General features: G+C 37.6%; 1 protein-coding gene and 1 pseudogene across 3 annotated transcripts in view; both read right to left on the bottom strand.

Moving 5' to 3' along the window:
- Window positions 1-12,622, bottom strand: part of PRKDC (protein kinase, DNA-activated, catalytic subunit) — a 270,606-nt gene that overhangs the window by 74,159 nt on the left and 183,825 nt on the right. For all 3 annotated transcript variants that reach the window (XM_074318994.2, XM_074318995.2, XM_074318996.2), the window contains exons 60-63: window positions 11,921-12,033; window positions 9,680-9,811; window positions 5,924-6,103; window positions 882-1,087 (exon numbers count right to left, since the gene is read on the bottom strand). In XM_074318994.2, the coding sequence (XP_074175095.1) occupies window positions 882-1,087; window positions 5,924-6,103; window positions 9,680-9,811; window positions 11,921-12,033 (631 nt within the window). The remainder of the gene's footprint in view (window positions 1-881; window positions 1,088-5,923; window positions 6,104-9,679; window positions 9,812-11,920; window positions 12,034-12,622) is intronic.
- Window positions 2,637-3,640, bottom strand: LOC109437516 (mortality factor 4-like protein 1 pseudogene; annotated as a pseudogene).

Below are 12,622 nucleotides of genomic sequence, written 5' to 3'. Positions count from 1 at the left end.
TCTCTGAACTGCCCTAAAATTTATCTTGCTCCTACTTCATATGATGGTTAGTCATGCATATAAGTAAATACATTTCCTTCTGGTTGGCTAAGTTTTGTGAGTCTGTGAGAAATGTCTAATTCATATTTTAATTCTTCTCAGCACCTATCACAATGCCTTACTCACTCATATTGCTCAATTAAGAAAGAAAGATACAAATTACTATAAAACAGAGAAAAGTGCAATGTTTTCCGACCCTTTTACTTCTATCCCCTAGAATCTGATGATCTAAAAATCAGCACTATAAAGTAGGTTAAATGAAATTTCAACCGAATTAAATTTCAGACTGGCTACTGGCTTTATCCAACTGAATCCAATAGGCTTCTTAGAACCAGGTACTGGCTTTCTTATGATAAAACCTCAGGTAAGGGAAGAAGCAGATATAATGCAAAATGGCATAACTATAAAACAGAATTTGTTTTTCCCAAATAAATACAGTAATTGGACAAACTGTTCCTAAAAGTTTGAATCCTGTTGAAAATAAATCTCCTCTATTCAGTTTAGCAAACCAGCAAAAACATACAAAACAGTAGGAACTGTAAGTTACAGCTACACTTAACAGGAAACTAAACTTAGTGGCTAATACCCTTAACCCAAAAAGACTGTATATTGAAAAAAATTAAGGGGTGTTAAGAAATCTCTTTCCTTGACAAGACATTCCGTATCATGGCAACTATTCTTGACTCATGGAGTGGTACACAACCTGAACGGTTTTTCAAAAAATTTTGTAAGTGTTATTATTAACTTTATTTGTTCATTTTCTGCTAAAATGAAGCCAAGATTATGCTGTTACTTTGGTGAAATTCTGCTTTCTCCCAACAGTATGTGATGACAGAGCTTACTTAGCAAGTTCCATCCATCTGAGGACATCAGGAGGGAGGCAGGGTCTCCCCCGAACTCGTTTGGCAGATGGTTCTTGAGGCACCAGGTGGAGCAGGGCCTCCTCAAGAAGGTGGATACCTATGGGCTGCTGCAGACTGGCCAGGCAGCCAGCACTGACAGAGGCTGGCTCAAGGCTAAGCAAATCTGTGTGCTGGCAACTGATTTCCTGTGAAAGCATAAACACATGTAGCTATTTAGCCTCTGGTACTCTGACCATATCTTTACAAGTGAATAATTAATTTCACTACACATAAAAGAAAGTTTAAATGTAAGTAGTGATATAACCAAAAGTTTCTCTGTGTAATTCTATTAAATGTTCCTCAACATTCAATTGGCTCAGAGGAGGAAATGACCTTTTATTTTCACACTTCCAATTCAGGGATTAATTTAAAACAAACAAAAACCATTAGCAAAATAAGAAGATCTTTATCTATACGCTATATATTCAAACAACAATTGCAGTTTCCAGGAATACTGATCTTTAACAGATGAGAAAAGCAGCTGAAACACAAAGATTTCATGTTCCATTACCATAAAGTATGTACACTCATTTCCGTTACTCTATTCAACACCTTTTTTTCCATCTCTTTCCACCCATTGGCTAACTTATTCGATAATACTGAGTAGAGGATTTCAGGAATTATTACATAGACCTTTACTTTGTAACTCTCAGTTTGAGAGTCCTACATACACCAAAATAATGAGGAATAAACCCCAAATCAATATAGAGAATATGAATAATTCCTCCTCAAGCAACCCACATCCACATCAGCCTCTTGCCAACCCCCTCACAGCTGTGCCATGCATGGGCCACATACTAAGCCTGACCAAGTTATCACCAAAGCAACTTCAGTTCTACATGAGGGGTCTTGGAAGAATACATATTGTCCAAAGCAAGCAAGCAAACAAAAACATTTGACACTTAGAAGGAACCAGTGGTACAGGAAAGAAATCCAAATAAAATTCTATTTTAATTAATAACATAGCAAATGATCCTAAGTGTCAGATTTTGAGATAACACCATTCTAATTTGGACAGGGAAGCCCAGAATAAGTACTATTTAAAAATATACATAGGAGGTCACACAATTAAGTTCGCGAACTCATCCTAGAAAATGTGCTCCATACCTCAATGCTGAATTATAACTACAGTCACCTTCGAAGTGCTCCCTTGGGAAGCTATGCACTGACGCCAGTGCCTAGTCCACCCTTCAAAGCAATTCTGGAACTCTTTTTCTTGAATGGCCATCAGTGCTGTTGTCATATTACCCTTAAATATCATCAAAGGTCTTGAATATCATCAAAATGTCTTCCTTTCACTATTTCCTTTATCTTCAGGTAAAGAAAGAAGTCATTGGGGGCCAGATCAGGTGAGTAGGGAGGGTGTTCCAATACAGTTATTTGTTTACTGGCTAAAAACTCCCTCACAGACAGTGCTGTGTGAGCTGGTGCACTGCTGTGATGCAAGAGTCATGAATTGTTGGCAAAAAGTTCAGGTCGTCTAATTTTTTCACGAAGCCTTTTCAGCACTTTCAAATAATAAACTTGGTTAACTGTCCAGTTGGTACGAAATCATAATGAATAATCCCTCTGATATCGAAAGAGGTTAGCAATAGTGTTGCAACAAGTTCGTGAACTTAATTGTCAGACTGTGTGTGTCTATATATACATAGAATGTATTTTGAGCTGTGACCACTTTTATTTACTCTGTTTAAAATCAAACAGAAAACAAACAGCAATTCTGTTATACACAAAACATTTTCAAAGTATAGCATTTGTACAAGAGAAGGACTAAGAACAGCATGTTTATAGAGATCCAAGAACAAGGGTAAGTTAAGTGCCTCACAAAGCTTTACTCAGGAGGGGCCACTTCATAATCGCTGGCTCTAAACAAAGTAACAAAATTCTTTAGCAGGTATTTTAGGAAATCATGAAGATAATTCAGTAACAAAGCAAGGCTCTTCCAATCCAGAGGTACATAGGCCAACATCGCTCCAATGCACACACATAACCTTAGCAGTTGTAGTGCTCCCTACACCTGGGATATGGGTGCACTGGGGTGATCTGTAAGAATTCCAGCACACTGCGGCATCTCGTTGGTAGATCAGCTGGGTGCTCATCGTCACACTGAAGTATTCCTTTATCCCTGCCAAAATTCATTAATAGCATACTCCTTGTCTGTGTCCTGGAGATTTCTTGTTAATTTGCATAATCCTATAGAATGGAATCCACATTTTTCTTGGCAGGAAGATAAAAGAGCTGTTTGTGTTGGGTAATCAAGTCCCAGTCTTCTTTAACTTCAACTCTGTTCATGAATGTTTCCTCATTTTCAACAGGCTCTTCTTGCTAGGTGGCTGAGGTTTCTCACTGGTACGGTCACCATCTCCACTTCCAGGTGTGTTGTGTTTGTTCTTTTTCGCTTTCACTTTACCATTTTTCTGTTGCAGACCAGATGTCCTTTCCTGGAGCAGCCCCTCTCATCTTCCCCTCTGCATATTGCTCCTGATTAGCCTTTTGAAGTTCTCGCTGTTTCTGCAGATTGGTGTCTACATATTTGAGTCCTTTGCTTTTGGAAACCATTCATCCCAATTTTTATTCCAACCACTGTAATGTATACAGTATTTCAGTTGTTTGCCCCTTATGGCAACCTTTACACACTTTACTTCATAAAGAAGAGGCCCATGAAAGCACAGCACTCGCTCACCCTCCTGGAATTTGGGCTTCAGGTCTGCTTCAGCGCCATTTATAGGGATTCACTGCCGCCTCCTCATTCTCCCACCAGATGGACTCTAAAATTAATATATTTTTAATTTTCAATCAATCCCCTCATTCTGCAAATATTTATTGAGTGCCTTCTACATTCCAGACACTATGGTGAACAATGTTGTTTCTGACTGCATGTATCTTAAGATCTATTCCTATTTGCCCATGAGAACTTTTTCATGAAGTGGCTTTAATGAATAAACAACTATTATTGGGATTATCATTCCTTTGTATTTAAATGTGTACTCCTAATTTAAATGAATCTGGTAAATCCATTTTCAAGATTGACTATTCTGTATGACATTGTTGAGGTAATCATTTCACTTTACAAAGAATGATTTACTAAGCAAAAAACTTGAACCAACCAACCAATTTCACTTCTTATAAATTCCAAAACAAAGTAATGAAGCCTAATTTTGAAAATGTTGACTGTCTACTGGAATTAATAACAATACTTCTTATTTTAACCTTTATCTTATTGTATTAGGTGAACGTAGGGGCCATCTCTTTGTTTCAAATATTCCATAGTTCTTAAATAGAGATTTGCAGATAGAATACGCTCTACAAGTGTTTTTGTAAAACAATTCAAAATTTTCTATAAAGTTCAAACAAGCAATGAATAGCATAAATGTAGGGCATCAAATTCACGTCTGTTTGCCAGTCACTGACTGTGTCATGGGAAAATGGCTGAATGAATTTTTCTTCCAGTTTGAAGGATGTAGTTAAGATAGTCTGTCAAATACAGGATATGTCACACAAAAGAAATGCACTGTGGCAAGTTCTGGTACAGCGTTGGCATCTCAAAGAGATAGCCATCCTTGCTAGAAAAATAACTAACGTGAATGTTATGCCAAATGTACTATGATTCCATGGAGAGAGAAAACAAATCATTGTTTCAGATATGAACCACAAACAGAAAGTCATAACAGCAAATGCTGCAAATTGCAGGCACTGACTTGCATTCATGTTGCTTTTTCCATGGTCAATGTCAAAAGCAAGCTCTATGGTGAGTACAAGACGTTATTTATTTAGTTGGTGACAGATAATGAGTCTCCTAAACAACAATGGAAAAACTTGTTTTTTTAAACAAATATAGAAACAAAACTAGGAATTGAGATTTTAAAAATCACTTCAGAATACAATGTAGAGAGAAACTTTTTAATACTGGCTGATTCAATACAGTCACTCAAACCTTACCTTTAGTGTGGCCAGGAGAAAAACAATAAGGGAATTCTACTTGTAAATTATAAACCAATAAAAACAGAACTATTAAAAAAATTACTATATTTATAGTTTCATGCTACATCAAAAACAATAAAACAGAAAAGCCAAGTACTTCATCTCAGGGAATCATTAACCAATTAGTTTGTAAACTAAAGCTACTAATAACATTTAAAAAATAATTTTTCAATTACTTCAGGGAGATTACTAGTTACAAAAATACTAAAATGAACCGAAAAGATTTTGACTGAGAACTTAGTAATGATCCACATTTTGAGTGGCAAAGAAAATAAACATTTCTTACGTGAAAAGGTAGTCTTCCGGTAAGTATGTTTCAGTAGTAACTGAAAGTATGCCTACATTAAGTGCTCTGCTCAAGCCATAGTCTTAGAAAGGTCTTTTCTGACACTCCATCTAAGCAGTATCTATAATGGTCCACATACCTCACCCTGACCAAAAGGCTGTCTTACCTGCTTCATTACTACCCTACATTACGTTAGTACTTCTATGTCACTCAAGCTCTATGACATCTACTACTACTACCTCATGTTATATTCTGTATTTATTATCTGTCAGTCATCTAGAATGTTTTTGGGAGGGCAGAGATCTGTGCCTCTTCATCACTGTGTCCCCACCACTTAGAACAAAGTCAGGCATGTGCTCAATCAACATCTATTGAAGGCAGTTAGGAGGAAGGAAAGAATTTGGTGAAATACTACATAAGGAAATACAACTAAACAACCTGCAGGGTTTAACCAAAACACTGAAGGGATTGGTTATTAAAACTCAGAACACTTTAATACCAAGTTTGATTTCTGATTATTCTGTCATATATAAGATTTTTTTAAAGTATAAATAAATTACATCTACCCATTGGGAAAAGGTGATCAAAACAGAGTGTGTCTACTCTGTTAAATACCTTGTGTTTGAACTTGTGAAACAAATGAAGTTGTTTTGATATAGTCACAGGAAGGCAAAGTCAACAATGCATATATTATGAAGTATGTGTAGACTTTTACCTGGATACAAGAGATAAAAGGTGGAAAGAAAGAGACAGTGGTGTTAAGAAAATGATTGAAGTCCTGGAGCAACTTTTGAACAATGTTGTTTTTTTCAGACATAGTCTTATATTTATCCATCTCTTTTATAATTCCAGAAAATAAGCTGCCAAAAAGCTGCTTTGCAATTATTGGGTCTCTCTGTAAAACAATCAAAACAAAGACAAATCAGGATCTGAAGTAAAAATGCTGTAATATACCAACTACCAGAGCTTTAATTGAAAAGCCAAACTGTTGCAAACATATCTACTAAACATTTCAATCTTATTTAGAAAGTTTTAACAGGTTAGAGTATTAACAAGGAGAGTATTTGGAATTTAACCAAATACATCTGCTTGACATGTCTTGTTAAAAAGGCTTGATAGCATGGATTTGGGATCCAGAGATATGAACTCAAAAGCTGGCTTAATCACATATGTGACCACGTATCTTAACTCCTGAATGAGGCTGGGCCTTCAGATTCTTCATCTTTAAAATGGGAAAAACAGAACACATCTCATAGGGTTGTGGTAAGGATTAGCCAAGATAATGAATGCCAAGTGTTCAGTGAAGTAACTGAAAAAATCTTGGAGAAAGATTAGATTTTTAGGTATTACCCTTACAATAGCATCATTGTAAAGCTTAATAACTGATGAGGGTGGCCGGTTTGCTCAGTGGTTGAAGCACAGTGCTCATAACACAAGGTCACTACTTCAATTCCCACATGGGCCAGTGACCTGTGCCCGCCATAACTAGATTGAAAACAACAACTTGACATGGAGCTGATGGGTCCTGGAAAAACACACTGTTCCCCAATAAAAATAAAAAACAAAAAAGAAAAAAGAAAAGTGATGAGTTTCAATAAAACACCAGTTGTAATTTTCAAAGTCCCATTATTATGACAATTTAAACTGTTAAAACCATCAGTAGCCATTTTTGTGTTTTTCATGTTTGGGGTATTCATCTCTAACAGCACACTACCTGATCTTTTATGATTTAACCCTCACATTCCATGACCACAGGAACATTGCCCTTTATTTGTGTCTGTAACACCGGTATTAAGAACAATTTCTGGAATATAATATCGATATTTTTTTAATGAAGGCATGAGTACATGAATAAGTAAAATTTAAAAATTACTTTGAAAAAAAGATATAACTGAATAAAAAGTGGAATCTGACTTGTTCTTTGTTTAATAAGTAATGGATTTGGCTTATAAAAAGTTATACTAGTTGCTACATAAAATTTTAGAAAATACGGATTAGAAAAAGCAAAACTAAATATCACCCATAATTATACTACATGATGATAGTCACTGTCATGGTTGGTCTCTTACTGACATTCACACTTTGTTATATGGTGTCTAGTGTTTGGTAACCTGTTTTTTTCACTTAACATGGGGCAGACAGGTCTTCATGTCTACAACCCCCTGATTTTTTTAGACTTATGTACAAATTCCTTCATTTTCGAAGGAGCTCCAAATGCTCATTCTGTTACAATAACTGCAGTAATCAAGATAAATAATGTCTTCAGAGCAATAAGATGCTGCTGTTGGACATATCCTGTAACGGCTAGTTTACACGCTCTTCTTTAATTCTTTTTTTTTTTTAAAGATTTTTTTTTTATTGGGGAACGGGAACAGGACTTTATTGGGGAACAGTGTGTACTTCCAGGACTTTTTTCCAAGTTAAGTTGTTGTCCTGTCAATCTTAGTTGTGGAGGGTGCCATTCAGCTTCAAGTTGTTGTCCTTTCAGTCTTAGTTGTGGAGGGTGCAGCTCAACTCCAGGTCCAGTTGCCAGTTGCTAGTTGCAGAGGGCACAGCCCACCATCACTTGCGGGAGTCGAAACCGGCAACCTTGTGGTTGAGAGGACGCGCTCCAACCAACTGAGCCATCTGGGAGCTCAGTGGCAGCTCAGCTCAAGGTGCCGTATTCAATTTTAGTTGCAGGGGGCACTGCCCACCATCCCTTGCGGGACTCGAGGAATTGAACTGGCAACCTTGTGTGACAGCCCACTGGCCCATGTGGGAATCGAACCGGAAGCCTTCGGAGTTAGGAGCACGGAGCTCTAACCACCTGAGCCACCGGGCCGGCCCTTCTTTAATTCTTAATGGCAGTCCCAGGAGAGCAGAGGAGGCCTCATCCGTTGTATTTACAATTGCATCCCACTGCTTAAAATAATCCCTGGCATACAGGAGGAGTTACTCCAGATATTAACATTTGTTGAGTAAATAAAGCATTGGAATTTGAAGAATTAACAAAAATTTAAATAAACACATTCCTCCTTAAAGAATAGAAAAAAATGTAGTCATGTTTTTTCAAAACAATATTCACCATCTTATTTTTTCCAAGTACAAATGAGATCAACTGACTTGGACATGGGTTTCTCAACAGTCTCAGGCTTGCTAACCTACTACTATCATTATGTACCATATCTCTCTCTAGTGTGGACAGAAGTAAATCACGCTTAGGAGATTTATTATTTATGAGGCAGTGGTGTGAGCACATGTATGCAAAGCATCATAAAAACTGGGAAATAGTGGAAACAGAAAAAGCACTGGACCAGGCATCAAAACACAGAGGGCATTATCCTTGCTCCACAACCGGTGAGACATATGGCTGTGGCCATATTATCCATTCTTTGCTATCTTTCAATTCTTCATCTGTAAATGTGTCTCATAACTGCATTAATGTCACAAAATTATTGGGAGATTCCAATAAGAGAATGTGAAAGCACTCCATAATAACCAAGGGCTGTACTGTGATGGTAGTTCCGTGAAACTATACATTGAATAAAACTGCATGAAAATCACACACACACACACACATACACACACACGCACACACACACAAATGCAGCAGAAAATCAACATCTGCAGTCTAGTTAATACTGTTGTACCAATTATTATAGGCCTTAATAATGTACTACAATTGTTAAAGATATCACTATTGGGGAAAGCTAGATGAAGGGTACATGGGACACTGTACTATTTTTCTATAATTCTTTATTCCTGTCAATCTATAATTATTTATATTCAACAAAAAGGTTAAAAAACAGAAAGGGCTATGAAGATATAACCTATCATCACAATCAATGTAAGTATTGAAAACTTAAGTACAATAAAATATAAGGCATTGTATTTCAGTACCTAGCATAATGCTATGTACTACATATTACAATACTCTTTAATTTAAAAAACTATTTCAATAAAGTCAAAGGAATCTCAATCAGGCTTTTGGGGGATAAGTATCCTGTGTTTGACAAAGAATTCAGCTAGAAAACTTCATTCACTCTCAATACTTTTACATACTAATGACAGAAAGATATTTCCAATCTTCTGCTATTAAGAGAATTAATAGAGAAGTATAGTGATCCCGCTGATAAACTGATAATCTGATTCCATGCTTTCCCAAAAGGATTTTATATAAGCAATGATTTAACTGGCTTAGTACCTTCAAGTTTACAATGATTGTTTTACACATTCTTTTATTCTAACATTGGTAAGAAAAACAGATTTCACTCTCTGACTTTATAGATGAAAACACTGTGGCTCTGAGTATTAGATCTTTTAACCAAGTCCATTGTTTCAGGACAAAACAACACCTCATTTATGATATAGTATAGCCTCAACTATGTGCACTTTTCCTTGCACATAGTAGACCCCTGTTAAAACATTTAAAACCCGTTAAAACAGTTTTTATCATTGTCAATAGAAAATGCAGTGTTCAAGGACCTACCTGGGCCACAGCTTGCAAGGGGGTGATCAGATTGCTGTATTTAATCTGAATGTCGGGAAGGTCTCCTTGACGGTAACTTCTGTACAAAATGACTTGGGCATCGTGCTTCATTTTTAACTCACTCTTGATCTCCTATAATTATTAGAACCAAAGAAGGAAGATTTAAATTCTTACTTAAGAAAATCAGCAGTACATGAGTTATGAAACTGTCAGTACCCATTTTTAACATAAAGATGAATCAATGACAATTTTTATCCAAAATGGTTTAGTCACTATGCTTCACCAGTCTATGGTAAATGATAAATCCAAAAGAATAATCACTATGGCAGATGAGCACTGAAAAGATTATTTAAACATTTATTACAAAGTAATCTGTGTATCTGTAAAATTAAGAGAACTTGATTAAAACTTTTTAAAGCCATAAATCTGAGAGCTACATTTCCTTGTAATTACCCTTAGAATAAACTTTGGCTATAAGGCCCAGCGTGATCACTACAGCCCTTCAACGTCCCGGTCCTCCAGGCCTTTGCTCATCTACTCAGGCCAGTCTGGGCATTCTACCTGCTCCTTAATCAGCACCCAACCCATGACTCTCCCCCATGCAAGGCCATGGGTACCTGCTCATCTCTTTGCCTAGAATGTCTTCCTACAGCTTTACACTTATCATTTGGTTCCCATCTCAGATATCATCTCTTCAAAAAGGTTTCCCTCACTACCTCTTTTAACAGTTCTCTCCAGATGTGCTCATCACTTGGTGAATTTCCGACACTACATGTTACTATCTTAACTCACCTCTTTTTTTGTCTGTTGTACACACTCTACTGTAGCCTCATCAGTGCTTCTATTACACTCACCTCTATACCAGTAGCATTTAGTGCCAGACATTGAGCACAATGCTCTTAACAAATAAATGACCACAAGTACATGGCCTTTGGATGCCCGATCATTTCCATGCCATTCTTAATGAGTGGTCAGCCACTTCAGATTAGAACATCTATGTCAGAGGGAATGCACAGACTCACGCAGTAAGCCATTCTACATTTCCTAATGACTAAAAAACCTTCATATCAGGCCAAAATATCTCCCTGCAATTTCTATCCAACAATACTGGTTTTATCTCTTCCTTCTGCTGCTTAGTTATTGTTATTTCCTTCAGGTATGCCTATTTAGTTTTTAGGGTTTAATTAGGAGCTACTTTTGTGAATGGGCAAAACAGAAGGTCCTCCAGGTGTGGTGGGGCCAGTGAGAAGGAGTGTGAGATAATCTTGGGACACTGATTTTGGACCCTAGTCCTCAAAAGAATAGTTGTAGTTACAGAGACAACAGGAAGATGAAAAGTACATTTTCCTTCCGCAGAAGATAAAGTGAAACCATTCAATAACTTCATACTCAGAGTTGGAAGTTAATTAAGTGGTTAAGGATTTAAACTGAATTAGAACAAAGATAGGGTTTTTTACTCACAATCTAGTCTTTCTTCCTTGAAAATTTTGTTGTTAACTACTGATTTGTAACTAAGATTGAAGCTGTGTCTAAACAAAGTATTTCACTGTTGCCACATTTTGAGAAATGTGCCTATTAATTCATAGCACGCTTGTGCCTCAAATCACTGCTTTTAGCAGTTAGTTCTGGACTATTTGCCTACTCTGCCCACCTTTTCTTCTGGGACGAACATTCCCTTCCCATCCAGGTACCTCCAATAGAGTGGCTGGTTATAATGTGTCCTCACTGCTTCGACCATAGCTTATTGGTCTCACAGTGGCCCCTGACCTGAGGAGGGTCAAGGCTCTGGCCTTGAGGTAGAGAGTGGGGCAATCCCTTCCCAGCAGCTAAAGTTGTAAGATGTAAAATTCAAGAATAATTGGTGGTCATGGTTCCACCACCTGGATAAAGGTAGTCTGTTCAGAAAGAAGAACAAAGCCAAGCTGCTGTGAGAGGCTAAAAGAAGGGGCCGAGATGGGGTCCTGCGAGTACCTGTGAGCCAGGACACACCACAGATTCAGAGGATGCCCCACACGTTTTACTCCAAGATCCCACGACCTCATCAGCGAGTCACGAATGCCCCTTACATCTATGTTAGTTGGAGGAGACTTTGGTTCATTAATAACTTTAACTTACATAGTGTTAGTGCTGCTTCTGTGATTTTGGTTTGTAGACTAATATTGGAACCAGTATCTGGCAGGAAGCTTATTTCCTTAGTATATAATAGATATTTCTGACCAAATTTTTTAAAAAGATACAAACCTTCTCTCGTTTTTGTTCAACAACACTTTTTTTCGCATAAATCAAACTGAGCTTTTCTTGGTCCTTTAAAAATCGTCTACGTAATCTTAATATGTCCGTCCGATTGTCTGTACCTGAAGAATACAAAGCAGGTTTGTTACAGTTGGCCAGCTTGACAATTGCAGTTGACTTTGCCTCTTTCCCAGAATCCCCTAAAACAAGTGAGATTGTTTGCGTATCATCATTTTTTACTTCTTAAGTTTTTCTTTTTTCGTTTTAAATAACACAAGCCTATAAAGAACTGAGAACAGCAGAGATGATAACTACTTTTGGAAGCTAGAGAACAGAAAGTTATAACTAACTCAATCCAATCCCAGTGCTGTGATGGAGACAATGGGGCCAGAACAGTGACAGCGGAGACTTGAAGTGCTCAGAGCCTGGAAGCAGTAGGCACCTCCAGAGAAGGGGAGGAAAGTGAGGCGAACATAGGTGGGGTGGTTTGAAAGAACAGGCCCTGATACTGCCAGTACAGAGTCTGGGGAGTGGACACAGGGCATGTGAGAGGAAAAGGCTAGCATGGCTGGAGGCAGAGGAACTACAGGGACCATGAAAACATTTGGAATCTGGAGCTGCCTCCTCCCACTTGGCCTCCTGAGTGCTGGTACCCAGGCCATTAGCCTGCAGGCAGGAGACTGGAGATTTTGCTGCTGGATAATCAACCAG

This window comes from Rhinolophus sinicus, chromosome 7 (genome assembly GCF_057876585.1).
Source record: "Rhinolophus sinicus isolate RSI-liver-muscle chromosome 7, RSI-T2T, whole genome shotgun sequence".
Taxonomy (NCBI): Eukaryota; Metazoa; Chordata; class Mammalia; order Chiroptera; family Rhinolophidae; genus Rhinolophus; species Rhinolophus sinicus.
The sequence above is the reverse complement of the archived record's forward strand: the minus strand, read 5'-3'. Positions and strand labels throughout refer to the sequence as shown.